Genomic DNA, 21,798 nt, shown 5'->3' on the forward strand with positions numbered 1-21,798 from the left:
AAAACCAGGGAAAGGGTAGAGAGAAGTTTTCAAGCTGTTGTAGATCAACGGGGCTGGAAGGTCACGATGGGGTTGTAAGATATCTGGGCTCCTCGTTCATGCCAATTCTTGACTCAACACAGAGACAATTTTACTAAAGCAACGGGATCTGTTTGGTATTGCGCCACTAATGCGCAGGTGGCGCTTTACGGGGGAGAAGGCTTGTGATCTTGCGTTTGGGAGAAGAGGATGTATGGGGAAAGGATATCGTTTCCAGAGAGGGAGCCGCTAATCTGTTGCGGCAAAGACAGTAAGGGAGTAAAGAATAAGAACTTTATCATGACAGTAGCTTTTACGGGCTACATCCCACTCTGGCAAAGGCATGAAGTGACACTTCAATTTATGGATGCACATGGGAAAGAGGAAATTGTAAACTGTGGGTTACGAGGCCTTGCAGCACAAAACATACGATTTATCACACTTTTATCCTACCCCTCCTAAAAGGAACTCAGGGTGGTGTTCAAATTACCTTCTTTATCACACAAAATATTTATTGCATGTGGCCAAAGGTCATCACAATCAAGCAAATAAAATTAAGTAAAATATGTAAGCAAAACAAACACCAAACTATGATGTTCAAAACATATTAATATTACTTAAAAGATATAAGCATCTTTTTAATACATAGCCAAAGGAGTCTCAAGCACAGCTCAAGCCCTGATTTTCTTTGCTCCAAGGGCAAGCTGTACCACTCTATGAGACGTGTAGATCCAGATCAGAAAGGAGGGTTCATTTTTCCACCACAGGGGAAGAATCAACGTTTTTTAAGCTTTCTCAAAGAAATTTGTCTCTGGGCTCTGTATACAAAGGGCAGAACAAAAGATAACGGGGAACGTTTTCGGGGACTGAAGCCCCACAAATACAGAGACGGGCCTCACGTGGCATTTGTGTGTAATGACTGTCTAGAATGGTTTGAAACCTCGGAGAAGTTACAGCCATCGTAAGACTAGGAAAGGAGATTTTGGTCAAATAAGAGGCTCTGCCATGGTCCCTCTTGAACCAGGGAGTAAATTCGGAATAGAGAGTCGTACTTCTGTCCAATGCAGCAGCCAACTTAAAGATTCGGTCTCGTATATTGAGACCGGGCAAGGGGACACCCTGAAAGTCATCCATCAGGGAATAACGACGGAGGATATTTATCAGCCAGAGAAGCAAATGGCGTCTGAATGCAGCAGGGCGTTGCTTTGACTTAAGAGCAAACTAGCAGAGAGATTCCTTTGCTTTCTCCAGAATCTAAATAAGGACAACTGCAAACGGGCTCTGACAGAAGGTAACCAAGTTCAGCCGGCACTAAAGCCCCTGGAGTGCCACGAGGCAAAGCTAGAATCCTCTTTAAAATGAGGTATTGAATTGGTTCCAGGGTCAAAGTCAGATATTCATTCCAGTCCCAGATCTCTGCACCATACAGAAGGGGTGGGATGGCGTTACACAAGAACAGCTTCAAGGCCAGCTCAACTAAAAAACGTCCTTTCGAGGTGTAAAATTTAAAGATGGCCCCAGTGGGTTTTCAAAACTGCGGCTTCTGTTATGGCTATGGGGGTTTTCCATGAGAGGGCTTCACTAAATGTCACCCCAAGATATTTAGAGTCAGAGGGCCAAGCTACACGTGACGAATGACACTTGAACGGCAAGTGTATTCCTCCCTGTTCACTTGCCCTCCACTCAATCCACTTGCCGTTCAAGTGTCATTCGTCATGTGTAGCTTGGCCCATAGAATCACCTCCAGAGCAAGGAAGCCCAAACACATCCCTGTTTGAGAGAGAGAGAGAGAGAGAGAGAGAGAGAGAGAGAGACACACACACACACACACACAAACACGGTTAATTGGAATCTCCTCTGTTAAAGAGCCTGTGGGGAGCCTACCTTAACTCTAGCAGATACAGTGGAATGAAATTCCTGAATCAGAAACAATTCGGCGTTTATCAATAGGTGTTTATCGATCTTAGGCACAGCAATGCACTATACTGTGGGCTAATTTCACCCACAGCTGGTTCCAATCTACAGAGTCAAAGGCAGCAGTCAGATCCAAAAGCACTGTGAACATAGCCTTGGTGGGGCCCTCAAAGCTATGCTGAGCCAGCTGGTAAAGAGTCAAGCAGTGGTCAACAGTGCCTACCCCTTTTCTAAACCCTGCTTGCTCAGGGTGGATAATGTTATTAGAGGTCTTTGTTTTATCTTCACAACAAACGAAAGAAGTCGGTTAGTGTGTGACTGGTCCAAAGTCTACCCAGTGAGCTTTCTGGGGACTTGAAAGTCCTGATCCAATACTCTAACCACTACACCACCCTGACACACACATCCTATGATGTTTCTATATGAGGTTCACCCAACGATGGGCTTTGAAAGGGGATTGGATAAAATTCATGGAGGAGAACAGCTCTGAAATCCAGAATGACTTATTTGGACACAGCGTACCTGAGCACCATTTGCTTGGGTGCAACAGGAAACGGGAGGGAAGGGGAAGCAGTCCTTGCTTGTGGGTTTCCCGGGAGCATGTGACAGACCGCTTGAAGGACGCAGGGCGTCCAAACAGATGAACCTTCGGACTGATCCAGCTGTGTTCCTCCAGAGTTCTTGGGACATGCAGTTGCTACGAACCATCTGATATGCTGATGTCATAAAGTTAATGAAAAGGTTTTACTATTCCGTGTTTACCAAGGAAAGTGTGAATCATTCCAACGTAAAGTACTCTGCACAAAGATCATTCTTCTGGCCGAACAGACCCGTGGTGGGTTGGAATTCCAAAGGGAAGGTGGTGGCCGTTTTCTTTAGATCCCTATCAAAGATCTAGCAGAGACAAAGAGAGAGATAAAAGTCTTCCGCAGTCCTTTCCGGGTATAATCTTGGCAGGGTATAAGGCCACAGAGTCCACCCTTCAAAGCAGCCATTTTCTCCAGGAGAACTGATCTCAACGGCCTGGAGATCAGCTAGATTTCTGAGAGATCTCCAGCCACCACCTGGAGGCCAACACCCCTACCTGCCAGTCAGGAAGCCCCTGATTCAGAAAACACCTGAAGCGGCTCTGTATCATCAGACCATTGATCCATCTCATTCAGTACTGCCCTCTCTGACTGGCCGCAGCTCTCCAAGTTCTAGGCAGACAAAGCTCTCGCTCAAAAGCTGCTCCTGAGGGTTGCCAACCTGCCGGTGGGAACTGGAGTTCTCCCAGAATTACAGTCGATCGCCAGACTACAGAGATCAGTTAAATGGCTGCTTTGGGGCGTGGAATCTATGGCATTATACCTCACTGACATCCCTCCACTCACCAAACCGCACCCTCCCTAGGCTACACTACCAAATCCCTGAGTTCCTCGAATCGGAGATACCAACAACGGACACTTCTGTCTGCAAAGCATCTTCTGGCGAACCCTTCAGTGTTAACATACCAACCTGCCCAGGAAGACTAGTGCAAGGTATGTGGTGCTTCAAAGCGTAACTACAAGAAGGAGCAGGTGTAAAGCATAAATCTGCCCATATCTCCTGATAAAGCCTTCTCCAGGGAATTTTGAGGGAAGATTCAATAGGACCACTTCCAGACTGCAAATGTATTTCATGCAGCATTTCCCACTTTGTTTAGCGAGGGGACTAAGGAAACGGCACAGCCACACACACCCTTCCAGACTGATGTATCAAGGGCAAGTATTAGAGAGAGGAAGCAAAATTAACCTCGGATCGGTGGAGAGACAGAGAAAAACTAACCTCAGAACACTGGGGGATGCAAAGCAAAACCAGCCCTGGATCATTAGGGAGAGAAAGCAAAACAAATCTTGTGTTCCGTCAGGAGACACTCCTATCTTCTCCCACTGAGCTCAAAAGTCACGCCATAGAAAATCACCCCCATTCACACATGGAGCACCATTACCTCATAAGCAGTCAGTTCCATGAGCTCCATCAAGTCATCTTCCACCTCAGACAGCTCCATGTTGATCGAAGCCGCCGCTTTGGCCACTTCTGGGTGGTAGTGGCTCTGCAAAGTCTGAGAAACCAAGAACAACGGGGAAAACTTGGATTTTGGCGGGAAAATCTGCCTCAGAGTGGGGGAATGAAGGAGGGCCCATCATGGATGGCTTCAAATAAGTCCAATGCCAGTACTGACTATTAGACCCATGTACATAGGAACACATTAATCAGCCTAGTAGTTAAGCTGGGGAACTCACTGTCACAAGATATTGCGTACAGACACATGAAGCTGCCTTATCCAATGATTGATCAAGGTTTGATACTGTCTACTCTGAGTGGCAGCAGCTCTCCACACTCTCAGGTCAAGGTCTGTTATATCACTTACTAGTGGGACCCTTTTAACTGGAGTCGCTGAGGACTGAACCTAGGACCTTCTGCATACAAAGCAGGTGCTCTATCATGAAGCCATGCACCCTCCTCCTTTATGTGTAGTGATACACTGCTGTTGAAGGTACAGCCACAGGGGCTTGCTGAAAAGCTGGCACCAATATACATGGCAAGGTTTTGCTCAAGGGTGCGCACAGGAAAATCGGCCAGCTTCTAGGCATGGCATATGCTCTGTTTGAGAAGAAGAGGAATTAGGGAGATGCGCCCACTCTACTCAGCAATTGCCCCACCTCCCTATACAACTTTTAGAACCATTTTGTGTATTAGGTGGTAGAACTCCAAATTCTACAGCTACAGATGGCAGGCGTGGTATCGTATCTCCCATCCAAATTGTTCCCCGAGTGTCATAAATTAGCACATCACGGAAAGGATACGTAAAATCATCTCTGATCTACTAATTTTCTAATTGAAGGGAGGAGTTGCTGTCTTTTAACTGGAACAAGCATTTAAAAATGCAATCTTTCACACAGTCTGAAGGAGCACAAGCCAAGAATTTCATGGCATCATTCTGTATAATTTTTTTAGACTATCCCTTAGACTTCTCTAAAAACTCTTTCAGAGATGTACCTGTATTTCCCAGAGGGAACTCTCCAAAGCTCGGCTCTCTGAAGGCTCTTCTTCCTCCATCACATACGGATCAGCTGACATCTCTGTGGAAGACAGAGAAACGGATTACAAAAAAGTGACTGCCTGGAGGCAGAAATTTATATTTAGGGTTATGGGAACTAAGTCACAGACTACTTCCGGGCCAGGGCCCAAAAAACAACATCAGAAGGACTCAGTAAACTGGATGGGAACTAAGAGAGGAAGACATTTCCCCAAACTGGGATTAAGAAGAATAGCCACTCTTGTTTCTCAGAATAAGACGAAGCTGCCCCATGCTGAGTCAGACCACTGTTCTCAGGCAGGTAAAGACCTTTTCCAGCATATGCTATTTGAGGTCCTTTAGCAGGAGACCCCAGGGATTGAACCTGGGACCTTGTCCATGCAAAGCAGACACTCTACACCCTGAGCTATAGCTCTTCCTTTAGTTTCCATGTTGCAGCTTGGTGAAAAATACACAGAAATGCACAGCATAGTCTCAGTGCATCCTCACATGTCAGCAATGCACCGTCATTTGTTTGGACAGGAAGTCCTGATGCATGGATTTCAAAACATACATCCTGCAACTGCACAAAGGCAAACACACCACGCCCCCCCACCCCCCGCAGGAAGGGGGAGTCCAAATGCCAGACTTGCAGAAGCAGCTAGGGGTTCCCTCCTCTTTCTTTTCACCTTCGGGGCCGCTGGGCCTGTGGACGAGGACTTTGCAAGAAGGATGCCTGCGCAAGAGGTTGCAGATGAAGGGAATGACCATTAGCAGAGCGTCGGGTGGGGCGGTGAGGGCCAGGCGTGCCAGCCGCTTGGCAAAGGCCGCTACAAGGTACGATGGCAAGTGCCTGTTGGAAAAGATAGAGCAAAGCTGTTTCTTCTTCCTTTGTGGTAAACTGATGACACAACGCTTCTAAAAATTTATCCAAGAAAACCCAGGCTTAGGTTTTAGATTAAGGAGTCCTGCTGGACCAACTTCAAGGGACTGTCTAGTCCACAGGTGCCCAACCTTTTTGAGCCTGCAGGCACATTTGGAATTTTGATATAGTGTGGTCGACACAGCCACAAAATGGCTGCCAAAGGAGGCCGCGCCAGTCACAAAATGGCTGTCGCAGTTTATCTTCAAACAGTGAACATCTTTGTGTTGTGGCAAAGCAGTGCTTTTAAAACTCTGCATAGCCAATCAAATCCCCAATGGCCAATCAGAAGCCTTGATGAGCAACAGACCCACCTGGTCTTGCCCACTTTCTAAAAACAGTTAGTGGGCACCAGAAAAGATGTGAGCAGGCACCTGGGCAACCACAAGACACCGTGTTGGGGCCTCCTGGTCCTATCCAACATCCTGTTTCCCATAGGGGCCAAAAAGATGCTACAGAAGCCCTACAAGCAGGGCAGAGATGCCTTCCCCCTAGCACTGATATTCAGGGGGGTTATTGTCCCTGAATATGGAGGTTCCATTTAGCTATCACAGCTAATCATCACTGATGGACCTGTCCTCCAGGCATGTATCTAACCCATTTCAAAGATATCTAAGCACTGTTTCAGACTGCATGTACTGTATTCTGGTTCTTGGAGGACCGGGTTTGATTCCCCACTCCTCCGCTTGAAGCCAGCTGGGTGACGTTGGGCTAGTAACGGCTCTCCGGAGCTCTCTCAGCCCTACCCACTTCACAGGGTGATTGTCATGAGGATAATAACAACACACTTTGTAACCCACTCTGAGCGGGTGTTAAGTCATCCTGAAGGGCAGTATATAAATCTGATGTTGTTGTTTTAAAAAAGGGTTCTTGGAACAGAAAATCCACATGCAAATTTCTGTGCTAGCTTTCTACAAGCAAGGATGCAAGGAAATTTTTGAAAATGATACTTGCACCTTGAAGTGGCAGTTTATTCTCTCCCTTGAGCATTCCCCCATCTTATTCTGCTGCGTGGTACAAGTAAATAAACTGGGCTTAAGTGTAACTCTTTTAAAATGCACTGGGGGGCATTTTAATCCTCAAAGTCATCTCAGCTCTCTCTTGCTCCTGGATTTAAAAAAAAAAAACAGCTTTCTGAGAGTAGGCTGGGCCTCCGGAGGCAGAAAAGAAGCCTTCCACCTGCTTGTAGGAATCAAAGCAAAAAGTTTCAAAGGACTTGAAGCGTTTTCATCACGCCTGTACTTACGAAGATGACAAGAAAAGATCCAACAAACGGAAAAATCTGGCACGGTACTTCACATAAAAGACGGAGGCATCGAGAAGACTGTAGAGTTTCTTATAAAAGTCAGGATACTCCCTACACAAAGAGGACAGGTGACACAATTTTTACACTTGCTGGATCCATTCAGATAAACAACCTTTCCCTATTCAGTACTGGGCTTTTAATTCAGACACCTGACATATTTTGAATTGTAAAAAACTGCGCTCTATTAAGTTATCAGGAGTCTAGTAGTCCCAGTAGCAATGAACAACGTGGGTTTGTTACACACAGTTGTCAGGTACCACAAATAAGAGAGAAATTATATTAAATATATTTTCAGACACATTTGCGATTGCCCCCTTACAGTAATTTTTGTGATACAGAGACACAGGCCTCTGAATCTCTCTTCACCAGCTGGAATTCTACCACTCTGTGCAAGTCTTAACAAATTTCCAAATTGGCAAAAACCTATAAGCACAGATCATCTTAACTGAAGTCACCGTGAAACAGCATTTGGCAATAAAGCTGGATTTTAACCCCTGCCTGGAAATTTGCAAAGTCTAAGAGACAGACACCAATTAAGAGAGGCACACTTCAGGCATTCAAAAGTGCCATCTTTCATGAGTAGAGATGGGCACAAACCAGGAAAAAAAATAAACTGTGTGGTTTGTCATTCATCACATTTCACGAACCACAAACTTTCACGAACCTGCCCCAGTTCACAAATTGGTTCGTTTTGGTTCGTGAAAATGTTACTTCCAGACCAGCAAATCACCACTTCCGGGTCAGCAGAAGGTCTACAGGAAGTCCATCTCCTGTTGCCTAGGAAACTGTTTGATTGGTGCCAGGCTGACTGCAGTGATGAACTGAAAACGAACCAAACGAACCAGCCTAAAGTTCGTGGCGGTTCATCAGAAATGAGACCTGATGAACCACTGGTTCATGAACTACACATCATCACAAATTTTGGTTCGTATTTCGGTTCATGCCCATCTCTATTCATGAGTCTGCAACAGAATGAGGTGGTAACGTAGACTGTACCACTTCAAACCCCTGTTGAAAGATACTGTTTGCTCCCTGCAATTAAAAAAAGAGCTCCTTGCAAGTAGAGAACTTGCATAACAGGGAAAATGTTTTTCAACTGATATGCTGTATTACTTCTCTTTCTCCAAGAAATCATTTTTTTTTCAGGTGGGTAGCCATGATGGTCTATAGTAGAAGAGCAAGATTCGGGTCCAGTAGCACCTTATAGACCAACTAGATTTCCAGGGTATGAGCTTTTGAGAGTTCCTTTCATCAGACACCTCAAATGCCTGATGTGGTACAGGCCACTCGATGACCACTGCTCATGTAGACATGGCCACAGAAGCATTATTGGAGAGTAAGAGGAACTTACAGATTATGATGGAGAATCAGAATGAACAATCCATTTAAGGCAAGAAGGCTGATGGCTCCACCTGTAAGAGAGGCACAGTAAACTTAGTCTAAAGTTCAAGGGGGAAATAGATCAAGATTACAGCAGCAACAGCACTGGAAGGTAACTATGCTTGCTTGGTTCTTACATAATGGGGCATCACAGAATATTCTTGGCAGAGGTCAGTAATAAAGCATGTGAGGATGTGTGTATTCCACAAATCCACACCCAAATATAGGATTTCCTCCTGGAAATTTCACATTATAAAAATGAACAAGTTTCTAGTGTTTACTGCGTGTGAAGATGGGCTTGGAAGCAGTGGACAGAGGCCAGCGGGAGATACAGGATCAAATAAGATGCACACAGTTAAAACCTTCTTCAAGTGGTATACCACGACTGCATCATAGAGTATCTTCACATACAGCTGGTAATCCTGATTCTCCTTGGATACATTCACACCTATCTAGAACCAGCTGGTAGCTGAGAAATACGCAGTTTAAATTAGGACTGCAAAATCGAGATCAGGAAGTTCCACCAATATCCACGTGTGATAAAAATACACCTCTCAGGATAGCTGTAGAGAGGAGCTCAGAGGACAATTGTGTCTCATATTAAGATACAGGCAATAAAAACTTCATTCCGTAAACAACCCCTTGCAGTCCTATCTTGACTTTAGACCAGAAATCTTGCGCAATTTCCTTTTAGAAGACACTCAGAGCTCAGTGACTTATGCCGTGGCCAGATTTTGTTCTTTAGCCATTAGGAAACACAGACTCCTTTTAGCTGAAAATGTGCTATAACTGCTTTTGCAATATTTTCTTAACTCTTTTATCTTCAGTTTTTATTTCATCAATTCTTCCATCACTAATGCTCTGATCTTATTGTTATGCTCTGATGCAATAATTTATTTTCTATCGCAGATTTGTTTTGTTTTACTGGCTTTTGCTGTAATAATAAATGACTGACTGATTAGCTAATGAAAGTTTCTACTGAAAGAGCAGTAACTTCTCATGGGATAATGACCCCCACCACCTCAACGGAGGTCATACAGTGAGGCGAGTAGAACCTTGTCTTCATCTACCAGCTTTGGAGACTCCATGTGAACCAACAAATACCTCCAGAGGGTTCCTGTTGGCCAACCATCAAGAACTTCTGGAAGATCTGTTAGCTACAGCTGGCATAAACCTCTGCAAGCACTCTTCCATAAATTAGCTTTCCCTAGCCAAGCAATCCATTAACCTCCTTCGGGTGGTCGATCCATCACACGCGGCAAGCCATTTTTGACCCACCTACGTCATAGGCGACTGTCAGGAAGTCTATCATGAGGGTGGGTTCATTCATATGAGGCAGGATGGAGTCATGCAGAATCACTAGCACCTTCTTGTAGAGGCTGCTGGGTAGCTGGAAGGGTGACGGCAAGAGAGAAAGGACAAACATCATACGCAGTCAGGTTTATTCTGGGCAGAGAGAGCTTCAGAGCATGGTAACGGTTCATGACTGTGGCTCTGGAATCAGCCACAGGCCTACTGAAACAACAGTGCAACCACTTTGCAAAGAACACTCAGTAAGACTGGCGGTAACTTGAAACCATTTCCACACCCTTTCTTTTCCAGTTTCCACGGCAGAGTGCGGATTTGAACCTGGGTCTCCCTGATCCGAGTTCGACACCTTAACCTTTAATGGAAGCATTTCTTGGGGACAACACTGCAAATTAAACAACCTAACTGCACCACAAAAGAGAGTCCTGTGGTTGCCGACTGCTCAACATCACCTTGCAGCAGTGGGTTGCAAATTTTCAGAAGCAGGATTCGCTTCTAAACTACCTCAACGTGTCGGGACCCATTCCAGAAGAGCTGGCAGCCATGCAAGTCCACGACACAGCAGGCATAAGGTATGTACATCACTTTCTATACGCCTTTTGCCTGGGAATAAGCCAAACCCGTGGGAGGAGAGGGGGGAAGGAGAAGGGAACACAGCAGCTCTTTTGTCCACCACTGGGAGAAATGGGACCCAGCGCCTTCTTTCCTGGCTCAGGATTCTGAGCCTGGCTACCCACACACAAGGGAATCATGACTCACTTTTGGGACACAGCCTGCTGTTTGAGAACATACAGAGTTTACTAGTAATAGGTCCCAAAAGTTCCAGGACAAAAAGCATCTAGGGGCACATGGACTGCATGGGGGTAGAGGGGAGAAAAAAGGAAAGGGGAGGGGGAGAAACTTCAACCCCAAAAGAACTGGGTAACCAAAAAGTTTGAAAGAAAAAAAAACTTTTACAAACAAGTGCCAAGACCAAGACCAAAATAAACCCCCAAATAAGTACCAAAATCTTTAATAAAATGTGAAGAAATTAAGTGTATGATTAAAACAATATCACGCTGATATTCTATTTTTGCGATGGTTTTAAGTCTTGGAATTTTATTAAAGATTTTGGTACTTTGGGGAGGGGGCTTTTGGTATCAGCCTTGGCACTTGTATGTAAAAGGTTTTTTTCTTTCAGCTTTTTGGATTACCCTGTAGGCAGAGGGGAACAGAACTTTTTAACATGAATGCAAAGGATCACGAGGCCTCCCACGTTCACCTTATGTTTAAGAAACCCGAGCCACATCCTCTCGAAGGCCCGCTTGTGTTCCTGAAAACAAGGGAGAGAAAGAATAGATTGTATAATGACACAGCAGTAGAGGCGGGCACGAACCGAAATATGAACTGAAGTTGGTCACGAACGGAGCCAGTTCGCGGGAGTTCCTTTCTCATGAACTGTGATGAACTTTAGCCCGGTTCGTTTGGTTCATATTTCGGTCTGCCACTGCAGACAGCCTGGTGCTGATCAATCAGTTTCCGAGGCAAGGGGGGGGGCGGGCTTCTGCAGACCTTCTGCTGATCCGGAAGTGACATTTTCACAAACCAAATGAACCGGTTCACAAACCGGGGCAAGTTCATGAAATTTTGTGGTTAGTCAAACATGATGAACCACGAACCACACGGTTCAGAATTTTCCCGGTTCATGCCCATCTCTACACAGCAGCCATCTTGCTTCTGTTGGGTTTGACATGGCGAAGGTCTTCACACACACCCACACACACACACACACAATTCGCTGGTTCCAGTCTTCCACATTCAGAAAGGACAGGCCTATCGACGATTATAAACCTCCATGTACCGGGACAGTATACCCCTCCTATGCCAGTTGCTGGAGTTTAAACAAGAGCTGTTGCTATCTTGCTCTGCTCAAGAGCTTTCCAAAGACATCTACGTAGCTACCGTGAGAAAGAGGATGGTGAACTAAGTGGATCACAGGACTCTTCAAATATGGCAGCCCTAAACCAAGCTGGCTAAGGTTAAAAGAAACAAGCGATTTTCCACTCTGTCAATCAAAAGGTACCTTCAGCTTCGACACTTTCCATTCCTCCTGGTTTTCTGCGGAAAGGAAAAGAGAGAAAGAAAACACAACTGAATAACAGCTAAGTAGAACGACATCTTCTTGGAGCCCGCAATCACACCATAATATTTGATAAAAGGTACACATTTCCGCACTCAGATTTTTTTAAAAAACAAGATTTTGATCCTCAAGGCTGCAAAGACAAACTTGAAAATACGCAGGGAAAGGCTGCTAACATCTCAAAAGCTGGCCTGGAAGGATTTCATGCATACACGTACAGCGTTTTTCGGGACTGGTTTTTTTTTCTTTTAAGAACAGTTCTTGGGTTTGCACTGCACAGAACACCATCGTCCCAAACACTCCTTTGGGCGAGCCACACAGCAATGAGAAAAAGCCACAGGAAGAGCAAGAGTCCAGTAGCACCTATAAAACTAACAAAATTTGTGGTAGGGTATCAGCTTTTGTGAGTCACAGCTCACCGTTATCCTGCAGAGGAATTTCAAAGGGAGATTAGAAAGAGAGACTGCTGAATTGCAACTGATAACGAAGCTCAAGACAATGCATCCCCCTGGACTGAATCAAGACCTAGGCTTCCTGTCTCATTACCAATGCTGATTTCTCCACACACCACTACCCCTCTGCACACCCCACCCTATTCAATCATGCCGGGCATTGTCACTTACCTGCTATTGTCATCTGGCATCTGAAATCACTGTGCTTTCCAAGATATAAAGACAGACGGACTCACATTCTAGCTGTATCTGAAGAAGTGAGCTGTGGCTCATGAAAGCTCATACCCTACCACAAATTTTGTTAGTCTTATTGGTGCTACTGGACTCTTGCTCTTTTCTACTGCTACAGACAAACACGGCTAACCATCTTGATCTATTTTATTTATACTCCACCTTTCTCACTGAGACTCAAGGTGGATTACACAGCATGAGTCAATCCAATCGACAGCCTGGGACAGCTGATAAACAATGCCAAACTGGATTGCAGATATCTGAAAACAAGTAGAAATCTGATACAGCGCTGAAGGCACGAACAATTATGTTAGATACTTAGAACAACAGACAAAACACAGTAGTAGACTCTACAGTCTCTGTCCCTGTACCAAGGCATCTTTTTGAACCATCTCCTTACAGCCCTCCAACCTGTGTAATAAAATCCCCCCTGAATAATTCAGTTCTAAGAATACTCAGAGCTCAACTGTACATTATATGGGAAATTTGGGGGTTTTAAAAAGTATTTTTTAACCTTAAAAGTAGTTACAGGGACTTCACGATGAATCAAATTGTAGTGCTGATAGGGGAATCAATCCATTAATGGGATACAGTCCTAAAATGTTTTTAAAGTATCAACCTAGTATATTTTTATCTTGCCCTTTCTCCAAGGAGCTCAGCAGAGCGTACATGGTTCTCACCTCCTCGTTTATCACCACAACAGCCCTATGAGGTAGATTAGGGACATGTGCCCCTCGTCACCCAATAAAGTTTTGTGACAGGTTGGAGATTGGAATCTGGATCCCCAAGATCCTAGTCCAACTCTCTAACCACTACACGACACTGCCTGCTCAAAGCACTGCAAATCCTGATCACTCTATACGGATGCTAAAGTTTATCACCGTTAACCTCACAGCTCCCTCACCGTGCTTCACCAGGAAGTTCTTGATCTCGCTTTCGTCGCTCGGCATGGTGATGGACGAAACGAAGGCGAAGACGTTCTTCTGGTAAACAGGAAGTGGCACCTGGTGTGGGTGGAGGGGAAAAAAACAGCACATGCTTGAACTCCACACACGCTTGAGGCTCCACCCATCTCAACCACAGTGGAAGATGCTCCCAAGTCTCCACCTGGGAGAGTGCCAAAGAGCAGAGCCATCGGACTCTTGGAGTCATTGCCAAGAAATTTGTGGTAGGGTATGAGCTTGGAGTCATAGATGAAGACAGCACAGACAGCAGCAAGCCTCCCCCTCACCACCAATACCAAAGCCAGCAGCAGCACCGGTACCGCCTTTGAAGGTCCTCGACAATATCTGTCCTCCAGAACTCATTCTAATCCTTGCTTCCACGGTGGGAAGTCTTCCTCTAAACCATGTCCAAAGCAGCCTCAATCACAGATTGACCAACCCACCAAGCCCCTTCCCATTCCATGATACACTGAGTTCCTTTTACCCAGTGTGGAGGGGTGTTACCAATGACTCCCGGGTCATCACTATTGTCAGATGGGGGTACAGGCTACATTTTTCCTGAACTGCCTCCCTATCCCTCCCTACAAAAATAACTGCAGGTTGTCCTGTAGAATTACAACAGGCCATAGATGAGCTGCTTGTCAAAGGGGCTACTGAAGGGCGCACCCACACACATTTGAAACTTAGGAACATAAGAGCAGCCCTGATGGATCAGATCTGTGACCCCTCTAACAGAATCACAGAGTTGGAAGGGGCCATACAGACCATCTAGTCCAACCCCCTGCCCAATGCAGGATGAGCCTAAAGCATCCCTGACAAATGGTTGTTGTGGGTTTTCCGGGCTGTATTGCCATGGTCTTGGCATTGTAGTTCCTGACGTTTCACCAGCAGCTGCTGGCGAAACGTCAGGAACTACAATGCCAAGATCACGGCAATACAGCACGGAAAACCCACAACAACCATCGTTCTCCGGCCGTGAAAGCCTTCGACAATACATCCCTGACAAAGATTCATCCAGCCTCTTCTTGAAAGCTGCCAGTGAGGGGGAGCTCACTCACCTCCCTAGGCAGCTGATTCTACCTTTGAACTCTCTGACCATGAAAAAGCTTTTCCTAATATCCAGCCGGTACCTTTCTGCACATAATTTAAGCCCCTTGCTTCAGGTCCTACCCTCTGCTGCCAACTGGAACAGATCCTTGCCCTCCTCCAAATGACAGCCTTCCAAATATTTAAAGACAGCAATCATGTCCCCCCTCAGCCCCCTCTTCTCCAAACTAAACATTCCCAAGGCCCTCAGCCTTTCCTCGTAGGGCTCAGTCTCCAGACCCCTGATCATCCTCGTCGCTCTCTTGTGCACCCCCTTGATTTTCTCCACATCCTTTTTGAAGTGGGGCCTCCAGAACTGCACACAGTACTCCAGGTGTGGCCTGACCAAAGCAGCATAGAGAGGGGCTATGACCTCCTGCGATTTCGATGCAACGGTCCAGTCTTCTGTTCCACACAATGGCCAACCACTTACTCTGGAGGTCCAACAAACAAGGCACAGAGGTCAAGATCCTTCCCTAACGCTGCCTCCTAGCACTGGGTTTCAGGGGTTTAGCTGTGGAGGGCCCTTTTAGTCAACATGGCTAGTGGTTTGCAGGTCCATCACACATTAATAGATGAAGTTGCCTTATACCGAGTCAGACCACGGGATATCGCCTACTCTGATGCAGGATGCAGGAATGGATGGACCACTGGTCTGATCCAGCAGAGCTTTTCTTATGGTCCCCAAGCGGAGCACTTGACTCCGAAAGTCAAACCAATTCACCGGCAGGAAGAAAAGGGAGGCTGCTGGAGTCAATGCTACGCCCGCTCCAGCCCACCCAAACTACTGGGCATCAAGCTGGCTCTACCCCTTCATCTACACAGGGCCAATCGTGGGCTCCTCCACCGTGACACTTCCGGTACCTCTTTGGTCTTCTGCATGACATTCCCAATGTTTTCAGCCACCGCCTTCATCGCGAAGAACCGGACATCGTCATGTTCCAGGTACTCTTGGAAGCGAGAGCTCAGGAGGGAGGATTCCTCTTCTGTTGGGATTAAGCCCTTCACTACCAACTAGCAAGGAAGAAAGGAAATCAGGGGTATTGTTACAATTACTCCAAAGGGCAGTTTTATAAAGTGAATTGAGACTGTAACTTATGTCCGTGGAATTAGACCCTAATTTGGTATATTTTTTTCTTTAGAGTGCAACAATAAATAAAGAGCAGGGTGTGAATGCAGTCCTGGACCTACTGCAATATTTGTAGTTTATCACACAATACTAGAGGTAAATTCTGATCCAGTATTTTACCTAGAATAATTCTAGCACTTAATAATGGACTATATTATATTAAAAAAATTTCCTTCCCCCTTCTTCTTTTGTTACAGCTCTAGATAAAACACCGGGAGCATTGCATGATTGGTTTCTATATGTGTGTGTGTGTTTGATCATAAATTGTTTACGATTGACCACTGAGGAAGGCCTTAGGGCCGAAACACATCTGGTCGGTTTTTACTGTACCTTGGCCAATTTGTGTTGGTCACTGCACTGTACCATCATCTGTATCTTGAGATGTTTTAGCAAGTTTTAGTGTATATATATGTAGCCTGCCATTCAAGCCTTATGTTTTAACCTTGTTTTTAATCTGCATTGGTGCAGATTAATATATATATATATATATATATGTATATGTATATGTATATGTATGTGTATGTGTATGTGTATGTGTATGTGTATGTGTATGTGTATGTGTATGTGTATGTATATGTATATGTATGTATATGTATGTATATGTATGTATATATGTATATATATATGTATATATATATATGTATATATATATATGTATATATATATGTATATATATGTATATATATATATGTATGTATGTATGTATGTATGTATGTATTTTTAGGTTGTTACTCAACCCCTCTATTTTGTTCCCCTGCTTGTTTGGGTTGAGTTTGTGGGGATTTTCCTCCCACGCCCCCTTTTTTGTCCTTGCTGTTGGACTGTCTTCTCCTTTTACCATCTAGCTGTATTGCATTGCCTAGTATATGTTTTATATTGCACTATTTTACAGTCGTGTAATTTCTGCTTTACTCACTGTTGAGTGTAGTGGTTAAGAGCGTGGAACTCTAATCTGGAGAACTGGGTTTGATTTCCCATTCCATCACTAGAAGCTAGCTGGGTGACCTTGGGTCAGTCACAGCTTCTAGGAGCTCTTTCCTCTTCCCACCCACCTCACGGGGTGATTGTTGTTGTGGGGATAATAATAACATACTTTGTAAATCGCTCTGAGTGGGTGTTAAGTCATCCGGAAGAGCAGTATATGAATCGAACATTGTTGTTATTATTTTTATACTCTGTTTTAGTGCAGCAATTTAGTGCTCCAATTTTGTTTACAATTATTATAGGCTAAATTCAGAGGAGTTAGCTGTGTTAGTCTGTAGTTGCAAAATAGTAAAGAGTCGAGTAACACCTTTCCAGAGGAGTTAGTTGTGTTAGTCTGCAGTAGCAAAATAGAAAAGAGTCCAGTAGCACCTTTAAGACTAACCAACTTTACTGTAGCATAAGCTTTTGAGAACCAAAGCTCTCTTCGTCAGATGCAAGGTAAAGTAAAGTTGGTTAGTCTTAAAGGTGCTACTGGACTCTTTTCTAAGTAGCATCTTTAAGACTAACCAACTGTACTGTAGCATACATTTTCAAGAACCACAGCTCTCTTTGTCAGATGCAATTTATTGACTAAATTGTTTTTAGTTGTAATCCACCTTGAGTCTCAGTGAGATAGACAGACTATAAAATATGTCAATAAATATTAAATTAAACTACTATTGCACCTATATTTCCCCAGTGGAAGCTGCCCCCTTGAAGGTTAGATAACCTATGCTAGTTTAAATGTAACCTCCATGGCTAGAAGCAGTTAACCTCTGAACCTTACAAGCAGAAGACAAGCAAACAGGACAATCCTGCATGGGAACTTCCCAAACTGTCTAGTTTGCTGTAAGTAGAAGCTGAACTCTGATCTAATCATCACAGGCTTGCTATAAAGGCAAGGGTAGAGAAGCAACTGCTAACCAATCCAGAGGAAGGAAGTTCAGCCCCCAATATCCCTTTTCCAAGCCCCAAATAACCCACAAAAGCAATTCTCGCTACTTACTTTTAAAAGCTCTTGTGGGAAGTTGAAACTCCACTCGACTTTGACCAGGGGGTGTTTGGCTTCCAACTCGACAAATTTCATCAAGGTACACAGGGAAGACTCCTTTCAAAAGAGAAGATCCAAAGAGAACTTTAAATGCCACAAACTGTGCAGAAACATTTCCTTTACATGTACTTCACAGGCATGTTGACATCTTTGGGGTCTTGGCTCTCAACACTGTCCTAGGGACATCGGCTCTCAGAGTCAATTCCCAGGACTGGAACAGAAAAGGACAACACTCTAGTCCTCAAGGTACTTTAAGAAAGCCCTCCATCCCCCAACACACAGACACACCATATCACATCGTTTTGCTCTCTTTACAAGAGCAAAATTCAAGCTGCCATCCCTGCAGGGCTTACACTACATTTAACAACCGCCTTATGCTGAAAACCAGTGTTGTATAGTGGTTAGAGTACCAAGCTAGGACTGGGGAAACCCAGGTTCAAATACACTCTTTTCTTCGCAGCTTGGGCCGGTCCCTAGCCTACCTCACAGGGCTGTTGTGAAGATAGGATGAAAGAGCAGTTGGATCATGCAAGATAAAAACATGTATGTCAACAGAGCTACAGGGAGATAAAATTTTGTGAATTTATGTCATCAGCACGGAGTTGCACATGGAATCTGGTGTTTGCCGACGAAGCATTTGGTCAGCTTCTGGCTTTCTTCAGTTTCAGCTGTAACATCTTGGCTAACTAACAGTGCAATCCTAAACAGATCCAGAGGAGTTAGCCGTGTTAGTCTGTAGTTGCAAAATAGTAAAGAGTCCTGTAGCACCTTTAAGACTAACCAACTTATTTGTAGCATAAGCTTTTGTGAACCTCAGCACTCTTTGTCAGATGCATCGTCAGAACTGAGAGCTGAAGTTCTCGAAAACTTATGCTACAAATAAATTGTTTAGTCTTAAAGGTGCTACTGGACTCTTTACTATCCTAAACAGAGTTACTCTAGTTTAAGCCCATTGATTTCAATGGGAGAATGGAGTAACTGTTTAAGATTGCACTGTAAGGATATAAGAAGGTCAATCGGTCCTAATTCTCTCCAAAATGGCTATTTCACTTCCTCCATTAAAACGAAATTAACTCCCTGCACATAGAATGCAAATGAGGAAAGAGGCAAGACCAAACACACTAGTTTTCCACATGCAGGGAAGTGGCGTGTTTGAAGGACAAGTGGGTAATCAGGAACTCTCAGTTTTGTAAGGCCCCCGCCTAAACTGGTACAGCCCAAACTCCCAAAAACTCACTTTGACTTGGAAAGATTCGTGGCCCATCAGCTCCACCAGGCAGTTGACACAACTGTTGTACCGATGTCGCATCCAAATTTTATATTTCTCTTCTGCACTGAAGCTTTCTAGGGGGAAGAGAGAGAGATGCTCACTACCTGAATTGGGCCAAGATTAGCCCCCTGCAATCATGACCATGTAATATTCTCTATAGGAAAGGGCTGTTAGAATCACAGTTTCAATTACAGATTTTATAATCAAGCAAAAAACCATAATGCAAGACAGCTTTTAAAAAAAGCAGAAAAAATTACAAACACGTCCTTGAATGTATACTCTTGCTCAAATAATGTACTTTACTAATCTGGTGGACCCACAAGCTTAGTTTGCATAGGTAGGAGCCGTAACCCGGGCAGATACCGCTAACGGAACTCATATAAGCCTTGATTTTGGAGTGGATTTCCCACGTCAGGCACCGAAGCACCTGGCATCAGATCCCTGTATTTATTTATTTATTTGATTTATAAACCGCCCTCCCTGTATTAACTTCTCACCTGGCAGAGATCCCTCTTCCGGAGGCAGCTGCCCCACAAACAGCTCTCCCCTCTCCAGAAAAGCCCCAAAGAGCCGGCTGCACGTCCGGATGGCGCTCAGAACAATCTCTTCGTCTTCAGCCTGCAGGAAACAGGAGATGAAAATAAGGCGGCAGAAAGAAAAATATTTTTTAAATGTACTACTAAATATTTGGAGAAAGGTAGAAGGCCAGTTTAATGAGGAACTGAAACACCAGAGCTGAAAAAAAGTATTGAGACTGGCTGATTTTCGCTGCAGTCTTAATTTGAGTTACACCCTTCCGAACCCACTGAGGTCAATGGATTTAGAAGGAGCCAACTCTTTTTTGGGATTGAGCTTTTCAGGTCTCTTTCTCCTGCTTTTCAATAGGAGTCTTTCAAGAGGAGTTTTTCAGAACCTTAAAGGCAACATTTTTATCCTACTGTTAGCTTCTGTGAACTGAAGTTGCTTCTTCCGCAGTATGGAGAAGATTCTAACTACAAATAACAACATTCAATTTATATACTGCCCTTCAGGACAACTTCATGCCCACTCAGAGCGGTTTACAAAGCATGTTATTATTCTTCCCACAACAGTCACTTTTTGAGGCAGGTGGGGTAGGGCTGAGAGAGCTCTAAGAGAGCTGTGACTGACCCAAGTTCACCCAGCTGTCTTCAAGGGGAGAAGTGGGGAATCAAACCCGGTTCTCCAGATTAGAGTCCTGCCGCTCTTAAAGACTACACCAAAGAGCATTAAAAAAAACCAATAACAGGATCAAGGAGCCACCAAACACAGAAATACAGAAGGAAATGTAATTTAGCATAGTTCAGTTTAGGGTTGCCAGCTCCAGACTGGGAAATTCCTGGAGATTTTGGGGTGGGTGGGAGGAGTGGAGCCTGGGGGAGGGCAGGATTTGGTTGAGGGACCTCAGTGGGGTATAATGCTATAGAATCCACCCTCCAAAGCTGCCATTTTCTCCAGCAGCTCTGCAGTCTATACATCAATTGTAATTCCAGATCTCCACCCGCCACCTGGAAGATGGCAATCAGACTTCTAATGTAATCAATAAGACAACAGAGATGCCTCAATTATACTATACTGGTGGGTGTATGTAATGTGTGGAGAGTTCCAGGCTTCCGAGTTACATTTAATTAGTGTTGCCAACTTCCAGGTGGGGGCTGGAGATCTCCCAAAATTACAACTGATCTCCAAGCCACAGACATCAGTTACCTTGAAGAAAACAGCTGCTTTGGAGGGTGCACTCTACGGCTTTATACCCTGCTGAGGTCTTTCCCGTCCCCAACTCCTGCCTCTCTCTCCAGGCTCCGCTCCCCAATCTCCAATTTGGAGCTAGCAACCCTAGCAAATCCCAAGTCGTTAAATAAAACTCTGCACGTGCTCCGAGTCTCCACCCACTTTCCCATTCCTGATGCTCCCGGATTTCACAAGTCTAGACTCCCTCTCTCTCTGCCTCCTAAACTCCCGGCCGCCAAATGCACTCTGCACGAGTTCAGAGGAACCCCTCCCCGCTTTGCCGGCCCCTGCTCCGCCCGCCCACCTGCAGCAGCTCCAGGATCTCGAAGACGCGGTTGGCGCAACTCCGGCTGCCCAGCAGCGCCTCCAGGCAGGCGCCCAGGGCGGCTTCGGCGCACAAGCTCTCCGCAGCGGCCATCGCTGGTTCCCTTGCCGGGTCTCCCCCACGTGCACGGAAGGAAACGCGGCCCGGCTCCGCCTTCCTGCGCCTGCTCGCTCCTCCCTTCTTGGGCATGGCCAGGAGGCGGAGCGCTGTGCTTGTCCCAACGCCGTGCAGTTAGATTTAGGGCTTTGGTTTTGCCCCGGCCCCGGGGTGGGGAATGCTTCCTCGGGAGTAGATGCTGCTCAAAACGATGGGCCTGATTCCCGAGGGGTACATGTGCGCAGGGTCGCTGGCTGAACGGTCGCTCCGCAGCCCCAGCAGGCGCAGTAGGCCTTACTCTCGAGTAAGCGTGCAAAACACCGAAGCCCTATGCGTTGCGGTTTTGGGCAATTAGGTCACGCTGCAACTGCCCTCCTCCGGTTCAGTTCGAGCCCCCATTTAGTAATTCTTGCGAGGCTTAATGGGGACATTGGATTAGGATTGCCGTCCTCCCGGTGGTGGCTGGAGAGCTCCTGGAATTAGAAGTGATCTCCA

General features: G+C 45.3%; 1 protein-coding gene across 1 annotated transcript; it reads right to left on the reverse strand.

Moving 5' to 3' along the window:
• Positions 1-498: 498 nt before the first annotated feature.
• On the reverse strand, positions 499-21,310 carry NOC4L (nucleolar complex associated 4 homolog). The gene is made up of 15 exons (XM_054996427.1): positions 21,187-21,310; positions 19,631-19,751; positions 19,101-19,207; positions 17,819-17,920; positions 15,585-15,734; positions 13,595-13,694; positions 11,951-11,985; positions 11,150-11,200; positions 9,859-9,970; positions 8,552-8,612; positions 7,141-7,251; positions 5,662-5,825; positions 4,954-5,036; positions 3,902-4,015; positions 499-2,826 (listed from the first exon to the last, which is right to left on the reverse strand). Exons 1-15 carry the CDS (start codon positions 21,298-21,300, stop codon positions 2,710-2,712), a joined length of 1,542 nt encoding a protein of 513 aa, XP_054852402.1. The 5' UTR covers positions 21,301-21,310; the 3' UTR covers positions 499-2,709.
• Between the last annotated feature and the right edge of the window lie 488 nt (positions 21,311-21,798).

The sequence above is a fragment of the Eublepharis macularius genome, chromosome 13 (assembly GCF_028583425.1).
Source record: "Eublepharis macularius isolate TG4126 chromosome 13, MPM_Emac_v1.0, whole genome shotgun sequence".
Classification (NCBI taxonomy): Eukaryota; Metazoa; Chordata; class Lepidosauria; order Squamata; family Eublepharidae; genus Eublepharis; species Eublepharis macularius.